Here is a 19706-nt window from a genome sequence, read left to right as displayed (position 1 = left end):
ACCAACGCTCGGATACCAACTGAAATGTCCCGTTCTTATTGATTAAAAACGTTCCATATTAATTGATTTCGTTGCGAGGTTTTGACCTCTATATGAGACGTTTTTCAAAGACTGCATTCATTTTTAAAACAAACCATAACCTTTATTTCATAAATAAAGGTTTAAAAAGCTTTACGTAGATTATCAAATAATGATAATCTAAAATATCCTGTTTACACACGACCATTACATAATGGTTTACAATACAAATATGTTACATCGAAATCAGTTTCTTGAATGCAGTTTTTACACAATATCATACAAACATGGACTCCAAATCTTGTCCTTATTTTAGTATGCAACAGCGGAAGCTCTTAATATTCACCTGAGAATAAACATGCTTTAAACGTCAACAAAAATGTTGGTGAGTTATAGGTTTAACCTATATATATCAAATCGTAACAATAGACCACAAGATTTCATATTTCAATACACATCTCATACATAGAGATAAAAATCATTCATATGGTGAACACCTGGTAACCGACATTAACAAGATGCATATTTAAGAATATCCCCATCATTCCGGGACACCCTTCGGATATGATATAAATTTCGAAGTACTAAAGCATCCGGTACTTTGGATGGGGTTTGTTAGGCCCAATAGATCTATCTTTAGGATTCGCGCCAATTAGGGTGTCTATTCCCTAATTCTTAGATTACCAGACTTAATAAAAAGGGGCATATTCGATTTTGATAATTCAACCATAGAATGTAGTTTCACGTACTTGTGTCTATTTTGTAAATCATTTATAAAACCTGCATGTATTCTCATCCCAAAAATATTAGATTTTAAAAGTGGGACTATAACTCACTTTCACAGATTTTTACTTCGTCGGGAAGTAAGACTTGGCCACTGGTTGATTCACGAACCTATAACAATATATACATATATATTAAAGTATGTTCAAAATATATTTACAACACTTTTAATATATTTTGATGTTTTAAGTTTATTAAGTCAGCTGTCCTCGTTAGTAACCTACAACTAGTTGTCTACAGTTAGATGTACAGAAATAAATCGATAAATATTATCTTGAATCAATCCACGACCCAGTGTATACGTATCTCAGTATTGATCACAACTCAAACTATATATATTTTGGAATCAACCTCAACCCTGTATAGCTAACTCCAACATTCACATATAGAGTGTCTATGGTTGTTCCGAAATATATATAGATGTGTCGACATGATAGGTCGAAACATTGTATACGTGTCTATGGTATCTCAAGATTACATAATATACAATACAAGTTGATTAAGTTATGGTTGGAATAGATTTGTTACAAATTTTCACGTAGCTAAAATGAGAAAAATTATCCAATCTTGTTTTACCCATAACTTCTTCATTTTAAATCCGTTTTGAGTGAATCAAATTGCTATGGTTTCATATTGAACTCTATTTTATGAATCTAAACAGAAAAAGTATAGGTTTATAGTCGGAAAAATAAGTTACAAGTCGTTTTTGTAAAGGTAGTCATTTCAGTCGAAAGAACGACGTCTAGATGACCATTTTAGAAAACATACTTCCACTTTGAGTTTAACCATAATTTTTGGATATAGTTTCATGTTCATAATAACAATCATTTTCTCAGAATAACAACTTTTAAATCAAAGTTTATCATAGTTTTTAATTAACTAACCCAAAACAGCCCGCGGTGTTACTACGACGGCGTAAATCCGGTTTTACGGTGTTTTTCGTGTTTCCAGGTTTTAAATCATTAAGTTAGCATATCATATAGATATAGAACATGTGTTTAGTTGATTTTAAAAGTCAAGTTAGAAGGATTAACTTTTGTTTGCGAACAAGTTTAGAATTAACTAAACTATGTTCTAGTGATTACAAGTTTAAACCTTCGAATAAGATAGCTTTATATGTATGAATTGAATGATGTTATGAACATCATTACTACCTTAAGTTCCTTGGATAAACCTACTGGAAAAGTGAAAAATGGATCTAGCTTCAATGGATCCTTGGATGGCTCGAAGTTCTTGAAGCAGAATCATGACACGAAAACAAGTTCAAGTAAGATCATCACTTGAAATAAGATTGTTATAGTTATAGAAATTGAACCAAAGTTTGAATATGATTATTACCTTGTATTAGAATGATAACCTACTGTAAAAAACAAAGATTTCTTGAGGTTGGATGATCACCTTACAAGATTGGAAGTGAGTTAGCAAACTTGAAAGTATTCTTGATTTTATGTAACTAGAACTTGTAGAATATATGAAGAACACTTAGAACTTGAAGATAGAACTTGAGAGAGATCAATTAGATGAAGAAAATTGAAGAATGAAATTGTTTGTAGGTGTTTTTGGTCGTTGGTGTATGGATTAGATATAAAGGATATGTAATTTTGTTTTCATGTAAATAAGTCATGAATGATTACTCATATTTTTATAATTTTATGAGATATTTCATGCTAGTTGCCAAATGATGGTTCCCACATGTGTTAGGTGACTCACATGGGCTGCTAAGAGCTGATCATTGGAGTGTATATACCAATAGTACATACATCTAAAAGCTGTGTATTGTACGAGTACGAATACGGGTGCATACGAGTAGAATTGTTGATGAAACTGAACGAGGATGTAATTGTAAGCATTTTTGTTAAGTAGAAGTATTTTGATAAGTGTATTGAAGTCTTTCAAAAGTGTATAAATACATATTAAAACACTACATGTATATACATTTTAACTGAGTCGTTAAGTCATCGTTAGTCGTTACATGTAAGTGTTGTTTTGAAACCTTTAGGTTAACGATCTTGTTAAATGTTGTTAACCCAATGTTTATAATATCAAATGAGATTTTAAATTATTATATTATCATGATATTATCATGTACGAATATCTCTTAATATGATATATATACATTAAATGTCTTTACAACGATAATCGTTACATATATGTCTCGTTTAAAAATCATTAAGTTAGTAGTCTTGTTTTTACATATGTAGTTCATTGTTAATATACTTAATGATATGTTTACTTATCATAGTATCATGTTAACTATATATATATCCATATATATGTCATCATATAGTTTTTACAAGTTTTAACGTTCGTGAATCACCGGTCAACTTTGGTGGTCAATTGTCTATATGAAACATATTTCAATTAATCAAGTCTTAACAAGTTTGATTGCTTAACATGTTGGAAACATTTAATCATGTAAATATCAATCTCAATTAATATATATAAACATGGAAAAGTTCGGGTCACTACAATGAAGCTCCAATATATAGGGGAAATATAAAGCCCAACAACAACACCGAAATTACAAACCGTGGATATCAATGCGTATAGCAATATAAAGACACTGAAGGATTATAAATACAATAATCCCTAGAGCATAGTAGAAATAAACAGATTCTTCCAGGAGGAGTTGGAAAAAAAGAACGATCATTGCGATAGTAAGGATAAGAACAATGATCAGAACTGGATTAAGCATTTTCATAATCTTTTAAATTTGGGGATTGAGTATCGGAATGGAAAATAATGGAACGGAAAAAGTTTAATTTATAATGGAAATATCAGACAGAGTAATCGAGGCAGATCACCGTATTTAATTATAGAGATCTTAATTTCCTTATTCGCCGAAGAATCAAATATTTTAGATTTCGAAGATTTCCTTTAAATCCCTTAAATTTCGAAATTCAACCATGACTACGTCAAAAGTTATGACGAATCTCTATTCATTCATTCCATTCTTTTGTGATAGCTTCACTCGTACGCTTCGAGTGATCGAATTATTTATTCTATATTACTCAATATTGATAAAATCCTATTTATCAACTAAAATTCGTCATGAAAACATACTTATTGTCAGCCATGACCACCCCAATCGAATTTCGGGACGAAATTTCTTTAATGGGTAGGTACTGTGACGACCCGGAAATTTTCGATCAAATTTAAACTTAATCTTATAATAATTCCGACGCGATAAGTAAAGTCTATCAAACCGAGTCTCAAAATGTTGGAACTATTTTTTTTTTCTTTTCGTAAATGCATTTGACCTTGACTATTCCCGACGATTCACGAACAATTGTTTGTAAATAAATATGTGTATATATAGATTAGTAAATATTATATAAATATAATATTAATATACCAAACTTAATTACAAGTTATAAAATAAGTTGTTATTATTATTGTTACTTTCATTAATATTATTAACCTTAATATTAATATTAATATTAATATTAACATCGGTGTTATTAATATTATTGTTTTTAATATGAAATTTGATACATGTAACTTGTTGTATCTTAATTATTACTTGTATTATTACTTGGTATTATTATTACCTTTACCAATAAAAAATTATTATTTTTATTATCATTAACATTAATAATAATATAATTATCATTTATATATATAAAATTATTATTATCATTACTTTACCATGATTCTTATTCATATTAGTATTATTTTGATATTATTAATAAAAAAATTATTATTATTATTGTTATTATTAACATTATTATAATATTACTATCACTATTATCTCCATTATTATTATTAGTCTCATTATTATTAATAAAATTAATGTTAAATACTAATGTGTATATATTTAATATTATTTTGCTTCTTTACATAATTAAAATATAAAAATATATATATAATGATATATGACATATGATAATGCAGATACAAATATATTCCTATACATATATGAAGAGCAAGTTTACATATATAAATATATACAAAAAATATATATACGTAAATACTGATTATAAATAAATATAAATACAGATACTAATTATATACATATACGTATTCTGTTTCATCTCAACATCACCCTTTTTCTAATTTGTTTCTTATCTCTAATTCTGTAGTAGGATTCGAATTCAAACAAATCGTACAATCAGTTAGACTTCACTATCACTTTATTTTTTTTATTTCTTCTGATTGATTTTCCTGTCTACTCGAGTACAAATCGAATTTCCAATTGTCTATACAAAACAAAACTGATGGTATCATGTGTACAAACTTAAATAATTCGATTATCATCTCTATACAATTATATCATAACTGCATTCAAATTGAAAACCACAATACCAGACAAACACTATCTCTGATTCACTCTTAAGTATTACTACCACTTTCAAACATCACCACGAAATCAATCCATCATCGATGAATGTTACTGCTGCGTCTACTAATTGTTTCAACTATTATAGATTCTTATTACTGATGTTTACACCATAAGATCCTCAAACCGCTGCACATGATTCTTGTTAACACTCATGTCAAACCTATGATCACACAATCTGCCACTAACCACCATCACCAATTGAGTCCAACGTTTACTGTTTTCCAGCTTCATGATCACCATTAGAAACCCATTTAACAACTTCTTGCTTCACTTCGGTTTACAACCAATTACACCACCATTCTCTCTCTTCTCTCTCTCTAAACTCTTTGAACAAAAACCACACAAGAATCAACACCAAACCCTCACCACTCTAGCCTCCACTTTACTGTTGTTATGATCAAGCTCATGCTACTATTAACCCCCATAAATACCATCAATTGTAACTACTACTATTTCTCTCTATAACTATGATAAAACAAGCCATGAAACCCGGTACCTTGCTGCAACCTTTTGATGTTTCTTGTCTTTCTATTCGGCGCCTTAAAATAAGAAGGGAAGGTGCTTGTCATTTGAAGTTTTGAGCATATATAAAAATTAAAGTATGCCTCATGTTTCAGTATTATATGTGGAACGAATTGGAGAGGTTGCCGATAACCTATAATCATATAGTATCCCACTTACAATATATTAATAAGTAGTGGATTTCAAAAGTAAAAGTTACAGCTAGCCATGTGACGTTTTTTATTTATCTTCTGGACGAACCAGATTTTCTTTTTGTGTACGCGGGCTGTGATTATCTCTTGGGCTGACAGGATCCAACTTGTTGTTGGGCCAAGATCTCACTAATCTTATCTTCTTTCTGTTAAGGCTGATAGATAGCTGAGTCCTGCTTCCAAATTTTTAATTTTAAAACACGAACTATTAATAATAAGGGATAAGGAGGCTGTGACTTATGTAATTGATGATATAATTAAATGATGTATTAGGTTGTTGATGACCGGGAGTGATTCATGATTTTGATTAGGATTCATGATCTTGATTATGAATTATAATTATGAGTATGATCACAAGATTGATAATGATCGTGATTCATAGGAGTGATGATGGCAATATGAAATAATTCTATAGTAATGGTACGTAAAATAATACGGTAAATGATGGATGTTTCGATGACTGAGATCGAGTTGATGATAATAGATAATACAAGGTGATGATAAGTATGATGATGACGTGATGGTGATGATAACTGGTATCCTTGCCATGTCATTTCTATATGATTAATTATATTCTAAATAAATTAAATAATATTCCTATATTATTTATTAAATGAAAAGTTGTGATTTTGTGTTAGCACGTTCCTACGTTAACATTTTTATTCGAATAATCGTCTCGGTTTCCAAACCAACGATTAGACTTTCGTATTTTAAACCCGAATTATTTTATTTATGACATTTCAATGTCATATGAAGTTATAAAATATTTTTATATTTTATTTATCGCGGATGCGTCTCAATTCCGTATTTTTAATTGCGTAGCGGTATTTTTCTCGGATCGTGTTCCGTTTAATCTTCAGGGACAATTTGTAAATATATATATCTAAGTTACTCATAGGTCAAGTCCCCGTGTTATTTTGGTCACAACCATAATATACAATATCATCAACATTTTATATATACAAATTAAAGATTAGTTGGCTAGAATGAATAATATTAAATGACATGTAATGTTAAATTATATTAGTTGACAAACTTATGTTAGTTAGTATAAGTTATATTATAATTACCCAACATAAAGGGTTAGGTATATATATAAGTCAACTTTGTTGAGCTATACTTAACTATCAATCTCATATTTATCTACACCATGTTTAGCATCTATATCTTAAACAACCATACATTCATATTTAATACATACTACCTAGCATATCTTTCCCAATATAATGAGAGTGTTTCTCGGTCAAAATTTTAACTAATAGATGATCCTAAAATATCATCCACTCAAAAGAAATAAATATTATATTATATATATAAATATAATAAATAACGATAACTCTTAATAGTTGGAAAGCAACTCAAGACTTTGTCAAATATGTTTCACATCTCATTATTACTATCCGCCAAGTTTGAAAGACAAAATATTAGATGAATTAGTTGGGTAAGTATACCTACTCCATTATACATGATCTTTATCCCAACTTTATTGGCCATGTAAACCGGTTGATTTCTAAAACCATTTAATGGTGACCACAAGCTTGTCTTATTTCCTTTAAAATGATATTTAGTTCACTAAATAATTTAATAAATTAATAAAGTACTATAAGGATAAGATAAAAATAATAATAATAATAATAATAATAATAATAATAATAATAATAAAAAATAATGTTACACTAAAAAGGGACGGCACCCATAGAGGAGGTGATCCCAACATTTTATTTTTATTTTTATTTTTTATTTTTTTCTATTTTAAAGTCATTAAATCCTTTTATTTAAAATTAATATTTTATTAGTATCTACAAGGATAATAGTTTATAAAAAAATAATAAAAAAATAAAATATATTTAACATGGTCAAATTTGACGGGCTGGCCAAACCACTCCTCACCTCCATTGTTTTTTTATTATTTGATTATTATTCATATTATAAAATCTAAATTAACTATAAGCCTACATACTTTAAAACCTTCATCTTTCTCTTCCAAATGCTCCCATCGACGCCCTACTCCCAGCGTTTTTTCATCATCATCAAAAATTTTCAAGTATTACACAAGATCTAAGGTGGTTGATTATTAAATATCACGTACTCGAACTCGGTTGTTTCAATTATAGTATTCGATTACTCAAATCGTAAGAATCTTAAACCTAATAATTTATCTCATCAATTTTCTGTGATTTATGCCTTATTGTTATCAATACATGTACTAGTGCTCGATTATATAATTATTGCATGCTTAAAAATCGTTAAAGTTGCTAACTTTAATTAAAATTCGTATTTAATTAACTAGTGGAATTTTGTGAACAAATTTCCTGGATTAATTAAAGTGGATATTAGTTTCCTTGTTTCGAGTAGATGAATTTTCATATAAATTACTTAATTTTTCGTTAAACGGTTTTCAACTTACGATCAAATTAAATTTTTACCTTTTGGTGAAATGTCGAAACAGGAACTGAATTTCCCGTTGATTCGCTTCGATTAAAGCTTTGAAACAAATCATGTTAATTCCTTGCTGTAATGTTAAGAGTTTGGCTCAGGCCATTTGTCAAACCGAGGTTCTACAATTATTCTAAAAATCGCCAAAAGTGGTCGTTTGGTCATATTTTGGTATTTTTGAAAAGCTGATAGAAATTTCTTTGAAACATCAAAATCGCGTTGATCATTGTAAATTGCTCAGGTCGAGTTTCTATTTGAATTGTATTTTTGTAAAACCTTTGCTGTAACAAGAAGCATTAGGCTTCGGCCGTTTTTGAAAAGGAGTCCTTAATATTTTTCTGAAAATTGTTGAAAGTAACTACTCGATCATTTTTGAAATATTTTTAACTTAGTAAATAAATATAATAATTTATAATGAATGACTCTAATTACTGAATTAACTCCAAGAATTAGTACTTATACAGTAAAGTGTTTATTTTTATTATAAATGATAATAATGTTGACTCACACGTGATGGTTAACTTCGGGGTTGACTTTTCATTGACTTTTGGAAATAGTAAAAAGGGACGATTATATTAGTAAAGGTTGAGCTTTATCTCATGTTTAATTAAAATGTGTGTAAAGTTAACTATAAATGTCAAGCTAACAAAACTTATAAATCAAGTTCTACATTTTTACAATAATTACTAAAGGAAACTTTTTGTTGTTTATTGTGATTAAATAATTTAGGCGAGCACTAGGAATTGTATGGTATCATTTGAATTATGGTACTTAGATATTAGACTGATTTATACCTATCTTTAAGTTGAGTTTTTGGGTCAAGAATCTGTCATTCATATTTTTGAAGTTGAGTATCTTATTGTCGTGCTATCAAGGTGAGTTATAGTCCCACATTTTTCTACTGTTTTAAATCTTTTTGGGATGAGAATACATGCTTTTTGTTTTACATATTAGACACAAGTAATCAAAAATGATAAATTATTCATTTGTGAGTTGAACAAAAATATTCCTTAGCTTGGTAACTTGTAGCTACGGGCTTTGTACCATAGGCGCGAATCCTATTGATAGATCTATTTGGCCTGACCGCCCCATTCTTTCCTAGTCGCGCTAGTTTTCAAGGGAATGTTTAGTCCTTCGTTAGAAGATACATCTGTTCAGTGTATGATCTATAAAAGGGTAGATAAACCGAGTTAAGTTGGGTTACCCGGTGCTCACGGGATAAATGTAATAATATTTTAAAGACGTTTCTCAACATTAAATCTTGTGGTCTAATTTAATTCAAGTTGTTTTATTAAACCTATATCTCACCAACAATTCTTATGTTGACAGTTTACTCGCATGTTTTATTCTCAGGTGATGATTGATTATTTGCTTCCGCTGGCTAGAGAGTCTGCATATTGTGTCGCAGATTTCATTTAAACAATTATTACTGTTGCATTCACTTTTCATGCATTTTACTATTGTGGTTATTAGTTAACTTTTTGGTCAACATTTGTTAAGTTTGGTTTGACTTTAAAACTTTTAAAATGTTGGATTTCCTTTTGAGTAATCTCTTTCAATAAATGACTGCAATGGTTGTTTAAAAATGTTCACGTAGAGTTTTTGATCAAGGTTATGAGACCAAGTAAACGTTGGTCGTCAAGGTTAATTTGCTGGGACGTCTCAGTTGGTATCAGAGCTGGTTTAAGCTGTGTCGTTGGCTTAATCGTAGAGGGGGTTCTCACAGTGTTACCTGTGATGAAGCATTGGCTCTTACTCCTTGCGGTCCGAATATGGTTGGTTTTGCCGAGAGGCAGGGCCGTAAAATTAGTGTCTGAGGTACACTCAGTGGTCACCAGGCAGTTAGCTGGGAAGGCACTGGGTGGGACGTGTGGTGTCCCCAACTGAGTTTCAGTTGGTATCAGAGCTTTGGTTGTAGGGAAGTAGGCGGTCTTAATGTGGTCAACCCTGGTTCAATAGGGTGCATTAGAGTCAAGTCTACAGTCTGACCTTTCTTTGTTATAGCATTATTATGCATTAAATTTACATTACGGTATTAATTATAGGTTCTAACTTATCATTCTCTCTCTTTTATATATATGAATGTGATTAATATTGTGTTATCCTGTTCTGAAGATCATGCCTCCTCGTGAATGTACCAGTTGGTCTTTCACGTTGGTTTGAGAAGTTGGAATCTATATTTCGAGCTAGCAGGGTTCGAGAAGAGGATAAGGTGAACTTCGCCAGCTGCACTTTGAAAGATAGTGCATTGACCTGGTGGAACAATCATGTTAGTGCTATTGGAAATGATGTGGCATATGGCCTTACTTGGGAAGCTTTTAAGCAAAGAATGATCACCCGCTACTGTCCGAGGGGTGAACTTAAGAAACTAGAGACTGAATTGAAAAATTTGAAAATGAAGGGAAACGACATTGATGCTTATGATCATCGGTTCTTTGAGTTGACTCTTTTGTGTCCAAATGCTTTTCCTACCGAAGACCTCAAGATCGAGGCTTATATTGAAGGATTGTCTGACTTGATTGAAGTTGGGGTTGAATCCAGTGAACCTCAAACTATTGAAGCTGCCGTAGCTATGGCACACAAGCTAAATGACAAGATTTTGCGTAACGCAAAGAAGATCACGCCTGGAGAAACTAGCAATGAGGTTGCTAAGAAAGATGAGAGCGGGAAGCGAAAATGGGAAGGTAAACGTAACTCAAATCACAATCAGCATAAAAGGCATAATAACTCGGGTGCTAAGCAGGGCAATCAGCATCAAACATGCCCAAGATGCTACAAGAACCATACCGGGTACTGTACAGTTGTGTGTTCCAAGTGAAACAAACAGGGACACTTAGCCTAAGATTGCAAGAGCTCTATTTCTAATACTGCTGTAAAGTAACCTACTAATGGGAAGGATAAAGTTTTTGCACCAAGGGTTTGTTATGGGTGCAGAAAACCAGGGCATTTTATCGATTCGTGCCCGGATAAGAAGAAAAATGGTGGGAACGCACGTGGTAGAGCATTCAACATTAATGTTAGAGATGCAGAAGAGGATCCTGAGTTGGTTACTGGTACATTTTCAGTCAATAATTTGATGGTTCATGTTCTATTTGATTCTGGTGCGGATTTATGTTTTGTGTCTAGCAAACTAAGTCCTAAAATCATCACTCCATTATCAACCTTAGACAGAAAGTATACTGTAGAGGTAGCTAGTGGTAAATTACTTAAGGCTAAAAAAGTGTATCGTAACTGTAGTATAACTTTGGGTTATAGAAGTTTTGAATTGGACTTGATACCTATTGAGTTAGGAAGTTTTGATGTAATCATTGGTATGGATTGGCTATCCAAGAATCGAGCTGAGATCGTTTGCTATGATAAGGCTATTCGTATTCCTCAAGTAGATGGAGAACCGTCAAAGATCTATGGTGATAGAAAGTGCAAGCAGTTGAACCTCATCAGCTGTTTGAAAGTTTAGAAGTATCTCAGGAAAGGGTGTCATGCTATTCTTGCTCACGTGAGTAAACCCGATCCGAAAGAAAGACAGTTGAGTGACGTAGCAATCGTCCGCGAATTTCTCGAAGTGTTTCCTGAAGATTTACCCGGACTTCCACCGCACCGAGCAGTAGAGTTTCAAATTGATCTAGCACCGGGTGCTGCTCCTGTAGCTTGTGCGCCTTATAGACTAGCTCCATCCGAACTCCAAGAACTTGTAAGTCAACTTCAAGATTTATTGGAGAAAGGTTTCATTCGTCCCAGCTCTTCCCCGTGGGGAGCTCCTGTTTTATTTGTCAAAAAGAAGGATGGTTCGTTCAGATTATGTATTGATTACCGAGAATTGAACAAGCTTACCATCAATAATCATTATCCACTTCCGAGAATCGATGATTTGTTCGATCAACTACAAGGTTCATCCGTTTATTCAAAGATTGATCTTCGCTCCGGTTATCATCAACTCCGTGTTAAAGAAGCCGATATTCCAAAAACCGCATTCCGAACTCGATATGGCCATTATGAATTTTTGGTTATGTCGTTCGGACTGACTAACGCACCTGCTGTGTTCATGGATCTCATGAACCGTGTGTGTAGTTCGTATCTAGACAAATTCGTCATTGTGTTTATTGATGACATTCTTATCTACTCTAAGAGCGACCAAGAGTATGAAGAGCACTTGAGATTGGTGCTTGAATTGTTAAAAAAAGAGGAGTTACACGCAAAATTTTCCAAGTGTGAGTTTTGGTTGCCGGAGGTGCAATTCCTCGGTCATATTGTTAGCCGACAAGGAATTCAAGTAGATCCTGCAAAAATTGAAGCCATTGAAAAATGGGAAACTCCAAAGACACCGAGACAAATACGTCAATCCTTAGGTCTCACCGGTTACTACTGAAGGTTTATCCAAGATTTTTCTAGGATATCGAAACCTCTGCCTGCATTGACACATAAAGGAAGGAAGTATGTTTGGTCTGCTGAACAAGAAACTGCGTTCCAATTGTTGAAGAAGAAGTTAACTTCAGCACCTATATTATCACTACCCAAGGGGAACGACGATTTTGTTATCTATTGTGACGCTTCACGTCAAGGGTTTGGTTGTGTGTTGATGCAGCGGAATAAAGTTATCGCTTACGCTTCACGTCAACTAAAGATACATGAGCAAAATTATACAACTCATGAATTAGAGTTGGGTGCAGTAGTTTTTGCACTTAAGATGTGGAGACATTATCTCTACGGAACTAAGTGTACAATATTCACCGACCACAAAAGTCTTCAACACATTTTCGAGCAGAAACAGCTGAATATGAGACAACGACGATGGGTTGAACTGATAAATGATTACGATGTAGAAATTCGATATCATCCCGGGAAGGCTAATGTTGTAGCCGACGCTCTGAGTCGGAAAGAAAGAGAGAAACCTTTAAGAATCGAGCTCTAAAGTTGACTATCCGAACAAACCTCGTAAAGCAAATTCTTGAAGCTCAGCAAGAAGCTTTAAAGGAGGAAAATGTCAAGAATGAGAAGATTAAAGGTTTGGATAAAAAAATTCGAGGTACGAGAAGATGGGACTCATTATTTTGCGAGACGTCTTTGGGTTCCGAAGTTTGGTGACTTGAGACAACTTGTTTTAGATGAAGCACATAAATCTAGATACTCAATTCATCCCGGATTAGGGAAGATATACCATGATCTCAAGGAGCATTATTGGTGGCCAAATTTGAAGGCTGATATGGCTACCTATGTGGCTAAGTGTTTGACATGTGCGAAAGTCAAGGCAAAACATCAAAAGCCATCTGGACTTTTGGTACAGGCTGAAATTCCCGAGTGGAAGTGGGAATGTATTGCTATGGATTTTATCATAAAGTTACCAAAAGCTGTGGGTGGTTATGATACTATTTGGGTTATTGTTGATAGACTCACAAAATCAGCTCATTTCCTACCTTTAAAGGAAATCGATAAAATGGAGAAGCTAACTCGTTTATATTTGAAGGAAATTGTCTCAAGACATGGTGTGGGAATATTTGATAATGCTAAAAACGAACATATATTTCATAGCATTATCCCTCAAGAAAGACAAGCTTTTAGTTGCAATTGTTCTATTTACAAGTGATATTCGTTTAAATAATAAAAGGTGAAGACAAAAGACAGATTCGATGAATTAAAGACGCAAACGACCAAAAAGCTCAAAAGTACAAAGTACAATCAAAGTGGTTCAAATTATTGATGAGAAACGTCTCAAAATTACAAGAATACAAGACGCAAAACACAAAATACAAGATATTAAATTGTACGCAAGGACGTTCGAAAATCGGAACCGGGACCTGAGCCAACTAACAACGCGTGACGCAACGGAGCTAAAATTACAAGTCAACTATGCACACGAATATAATATAATATTTAAATAATTCTATAAATTATTTATATATTATATTATTATTAAATACCGTCGGCAAGAAAGCAAACAAACTCATGTGAGCTGGAAAAGCAGGCCATGCGATCGCATGGCCTGGTAGTTATAAATCCATGCAATCGCATGGTGAACAGAATCAGGTGACATCCTATAAATTTCGCAGTTTTTGATCAAATGTTTACATCTTTTTCTTCTCTTCATCTCACACGTATATATATATATATATATATATATATATATATATATATATATATATATATATATATATATATATATATTATAATTTTAATTTTAATTTTAATTTTAATAATAAGGATATGTTAGCGAATGTTGTAAGGGTGTAAGTCAAAATTCTGTCCGTGTAACGCTACGCTATTATTAATCATTGTAAGTTATGTTCAACCTTTTTAAATTAATGTCGCATAGCTAAGTTATTATTATGCTTATTTAATCCGAAGTAATCGTGATGTTGGGCTAAATATTAAAATTGGGTAATTGGGCTTTGTACCATAATTGGGGTTTGGACAAAAGAATGACACTTGTGAAAATTAGACTATGGGCTATTAATGGGCTTTATATTTGTTCAATTAAATGATAGTTTGTTAATTTAATATAAAGATTTACAATTGGACGTACCTATAAATAACCATATACACTCGATCGGACACAATGGGCGGGATATTTATAAGTACTAATAATCGTTCATTTAACCGGACACGGGAATGGATTAATAGTTTATGGACTTATTAAAACAGTGGTGAATTATATACAAGGACACTTGGTGTAATTATAGTTTAAGTCCCCAATTAGTTGGAATATTTGACTTCGGATATAAGGATAATTTGACGAGGACACTCTCACTTTATATTTATGACTGATGGACTGTTATGGACAAAAACCAGACGGACATATTGAATAATCCAGGACAAAGGACAATTAACCCATGGTAATAAACTAAAATCAACACGTCAAACATCATGATTACGGAAGTTTAAATAAGCATAATTCTTTTATTTCATATTTAATTGCACTTTTAATTATCGCACTTTAATTTATCATCATTTTATTTATCGCACTTTTATTATCGCAATTTCATTATCGTTATTTACTTTAAGCTTTAATTTAAGTTATATTTATTTTTAATATTTTACATTAGGTTTTAACTGCGACTAAAGTTTTAAAAATCGACAAACCGGTCATTAAACGGTAAAATCCCCCTTTTATAATAATAATACTACTTATATATATATATATATATATATATATATATATATATATATATATATATATATATATATATATATATATATATATATATATATATACAAATATAGTTTTAAAAATATAGCGTTAAACTTGGCTAAGATCCCTGTGGAACGAACCGGATTTACTAAAAACTACACTACTGTACGATTAGGTACACTGCCTATAAGTGTTGTAGCAAGTTTTAGGTATATCCACTCTATAAATAATAAATAACTTGTGTAAAATTGTATCGTATTTAATAGTATTTCCTAGCAAAAATACTACTATTTTGTATACACCTCGCACAACATCAAGTATTTTTGGCGCCGCTGCCGGGGAAACTGCTTAAACGCCGGAAACGAAACGCTATATATATATATATATATATATATATATATATATATATATATATATATATATATATATATATATATATATATATATATATATATATATATATATATATATATATATATATATATATATATATATATAAAGATTCTTAGTTTACTTTTGTAAAAATACGCTTTTGTAAAAATGCGTTTTAATTATTAAAAATACAAAAATATAAAAAGAAAAACAAAATTTATATATTTTTAAGAGTTTGTTAAATATATATATAAAATATTAAAGTTTCTTTATTTTAGTTTTTTTTTAAATATAAGTTTTTATTTATTTATGTAAATATTTTATTTAAAATTTAAAACAGAAAAAAAAATATAAAACCAATCGGGCCACTACACTGTAGCAGCCCAATATCTGGCCCGAATTCGCAGACCATGTGATCGCATGGTAAAACAACTAACACCTCATGCGATCGCATGAGGTGAGTTGACAGGTCTGGTAACCTCAGCCGACAGAATTAGGGTTAGTTTAATTATTATTATTATTAATTAATTAGGTTTAGAGTTTAATTTAATATTAATTAGTTTTAGTTTTTAATTAATTTGTATTATTTAGTTTAATTAGTTTTCTAAATATATAAAATTAATACTTTTATATAATAATAATAATATAAAAATAATATTTTTATAAAAATTGTATTTTTATAAACTTTTAGTTTTATTTCTATATTTCGTATCTTTTTAATCGTTTATTCATAATATTTGTATTTTTCGTTCGTATTTACTTTTAAGTCATAGTTTTTGCCATAGTTATTTTTATTTCTAGATTTTAGGCTTTGCCGTAAAAACCCTTAAGTGCTTTTTCTTTAGACTAAGATTTAGGTGCTTTAGAATTTTGCGACGCCGTTTTATAAATTTTAGTACTTTTTAAGTTATTGCCGTTTTGAATTTAGAATTTCTCTAAGCTTTAATATCTTTAGACGTAACTTTTAATTTTTAGTTTTTAGACTTTTAAGTTTCGACGCGCTACGTCCTTTTTATTATTTTTCGACCTTTTATTTTTCGACGTTTTTCGACGCACTTTTTCTTTTTCATCGATGCTCTAGTTTTTAGGACATAGAATTTTCTATTTCTTCTCTAAATTTCTTTAAATTTCAACGAAAAATTATTTTAAGTGGTTAAATTGATAGACATCCAAAATTTTCTGGTTCGTAGTTATAGTTGGATTTGTTAGTGGCGAGTTGTGGGCTTCCGATTTAAAGGGTCCTGGCTACCTGCTGCATCTATTGGCTATTCGAAACGTGGGCAAAATCAGAAAAGTCTATTAATTTAATAACTTATATAATTTTTATCTTTTATAACTAATAGGATATTCAGTGAATGCACCGAGCAAAACGTTCACCACCTTTCGTACGTTCACCACCTGTAACTCGATCAAGACATCTAGCCAATATTGTCGCCGTTGATTTTTCTTTAGAATCGTCATCAAGTCGACCAAGTACTCCAATTCAAATTTCCGATAATCTATTTTTTGAACCCGACCTCACAATTGAGAATCCGGAGGATATTCAGGGACAATTCAGAGATCCTGAACCATTAATCTTTCCTCCGGAACCACCAATCATTCAAACAGAGATTGTCGAGGAACAACCCATTAAATCAGAATCCTCTAGTGATTCAGATTCAACAAATTCAATCATAGAAAATCTGGAACCTCTAAGTATGGAAGACCGAATGCGAGCTAAACGCACTGGCCTAGGTCACGCAATTACTCAACCAGACATTAATGCGCCAGATTATAAAATCATAGGACAAATCCTACACATGGTAACTAATCAATGCCAATTTAGTGGTGCGTCGAAGGAAGATCCAAACGAACATCTTCGTACCTTTAATAGGATCTGTACTCTATTTAAAATCTGAGAAGTGGAGGATGAACATATATATCTCATGTTATTTCCCTGGACTTTAAAGGGAGAAGCCAAAGATTGGTTAGAATCGTTACATGAAGGGGCGATTGATACATGGGACGTTTTAGTTGAAAAATTTCTTAAACAATTCTTTCCGGCATCTAAAGCCGTAAGACTTCAAGGAGAAATTGTTACGTTCACACAAAAGCCAAACGAAACTCTATATGAAGCGTGGACAAGATTTGAAAAGTTATTGAGAGGATGTCCGCAACATGGTTTAGACACTTGTCAGATAGTACAAATATTCTATCAAGGATGCGACATCACTACAAGAAAAGATATCGATATAGCAGCTGGTGGTTCCATTATGAAGAAAACCGCAACTGACGCTTACAAAATTATTGATAACACTACTTCCCACTCACATGAGTGGCATCAAGAAAAAGATATCATTAGATTATCTAAAGCAGCTAGAGCCAATTCTAGCCATGACTTTGATTCCATTTCTGCAAAGATAGATGTTGTAGAAAGACGAATGGAAAAGATGACTAAGGATATTCACTCAATACGAATTAGTTGTGAGCAGTGTGGAGGACCACATTTGAGAAAAGATTATCTCAGTATTGAACAAACAATGGAACAAATAGAGTGTGTTTCATATATAAACCAAAGGCCTGGAAATAATTATCAAAATAATTATCAACCGCCAAGACCAATCTACAATCAAAATCAGAATTATAACCGAAATGTTCCATACAACAATCAACAAGGTTCTAGCAATCAACAAGTATCTAATAATACTTACAATCAGCAAAGACCTATTTTTCAAAACAAACCACCACAAATCGATGATAAAAAGCCAAATTTAGAAGATATGATGTCGAAGCTAGTTGAATCTCAAACTCAATTTTTCACATCTCAGAAACAAACTAATGAACAAAATGCTCAAGAATTTAGAAATCAACAAGCTTCAATTCAAAATCTGGAACAAGAAGTGAGCAACCTAGCAAGGTTAATAGGTGAAAGAAAACCGGGAAGTCTACCTAGCGATACAAATGCTAACCCCCAGAATGAAACAGCTAAAGCCATTACCACAAGAAGTGGTATTACACTTAAACCACCTGAAATGCCTGTAATTTCTGATGACTCTATTCCTACTCCACAAGAACCACAATCTGAACAAGATAAGGAAAAAGAACCGGTAGTTGAAAAGGTTAATGAAGATAACACAATTAAGGCTAAACCTTATGTTAAACCATACCAACCACCACTTCCTTACCCGAGTAAAATGAGAAAAGAGAGACGTGAAGCCGAGCAATCCAAATTCTTGGATATGTTTAAATAAATAAATGTAAATCTTCCTTTCATTGATGTAATTTCAGGGATGCCAAGATATGCTAAATTCTTGAAAGATCTAATCACAAATAGAAAGAAAATGGAAGAACTCTCGGCTGTTACTATGAATGCTAATTGTTATACAGTACTGTTGAATAAGATACCAGAAAAATTATCAGATCTAGGAAGTTTCACGATTCCATGTTTTCTGGGGTAGTCTTAGTTCAATAGAAGCATTGGCAGACTTAGGTGCTAGTATAAATCTAATGCCGTATTTACTATACGCTAAACCAGACCTTGGAGAATTGAAACCAATACGAATAAGCATACAATTAGCCGACAACAGAAGAATGTTCTTTAGGAGAAGGAACTGAACCAATTGATGAAGCTGAAATGTTAGCTACACTTATGGCTAATGGATATGAACCAACAACAGAAGAAATTCAAATGCTAAAAGAAGAAGACAGATATCGATACAAATCATCGATAGAAGAACCACCGACATTAGAGTTAAAGCCACTTCCAAACCATTTGGAATACGCTTATTTACATGGTGAATCTGAATTACCTGTAATAATATCGTCTTCTCTTACTGAAAATGAAAAATCTCAACTCATTTCTGTGCTAAAAGCTCATAAACCAGCTATTGCATGGAAGATTCATGACATTAAAGGCATAAGTCCTTCGTATTACACACAT

General features: G+C 31.9%; 1 protein-coding gene across 1 annotated transcript in view; it reads left to right on the top strand.

Moving 5' to 3' along the window:
- Positions 1 to 12658, top strand: part of LOC139863203 (uncharacterized) — a 42085-nt gene extending 29427 nt beyond the window's left edge. The window contains exons 2-5 of the mRNA XM_071851851.1: positions 10408 to 11082; positions 11227 to 11709; positions 11761 to 11983; positions 12419 to 12658. Of these exons, the coding sequence (XP_071707952.1) occupies positions 10408 to 11082; positions 11227 to 11709; positions 11761 to 11983; positions 12419 to 12658 (1621 nt within the window). The remainder of the gene's footprint in view (positions 1 to 10407; positions 11083 to 11226; positions 11710 to 11760; positions 11984 to 12418) is intronic.
- The last annotated feature ends 7048 nt before the right edge of the window (positions 12659 to 19706 follow it).

Source organism: Rutidosis leptorrhynchoides, chromosome 8 (assembly GCF_046630445.1).
Source record: "Rutidosis leptorrhynchoides isolate AG116_Rl617_1_P2 chromosome 8, CSIRO_AGI_Rlap_v1, whole genome shotgun sequence".
Classification (NCBI taxonomy): domain Eukaryota; kingdom Viridiplantae; phylum Streptophyta; class Magnoliopsida; order Asterales; family Asteraceae; genus Rutidosis; species Rutidosis leptorrhynchoides.
Note: the sequence above shows the minus strand (reverse complement) of the source record. Positions and strands in the feature narration are given on the sequence as shown.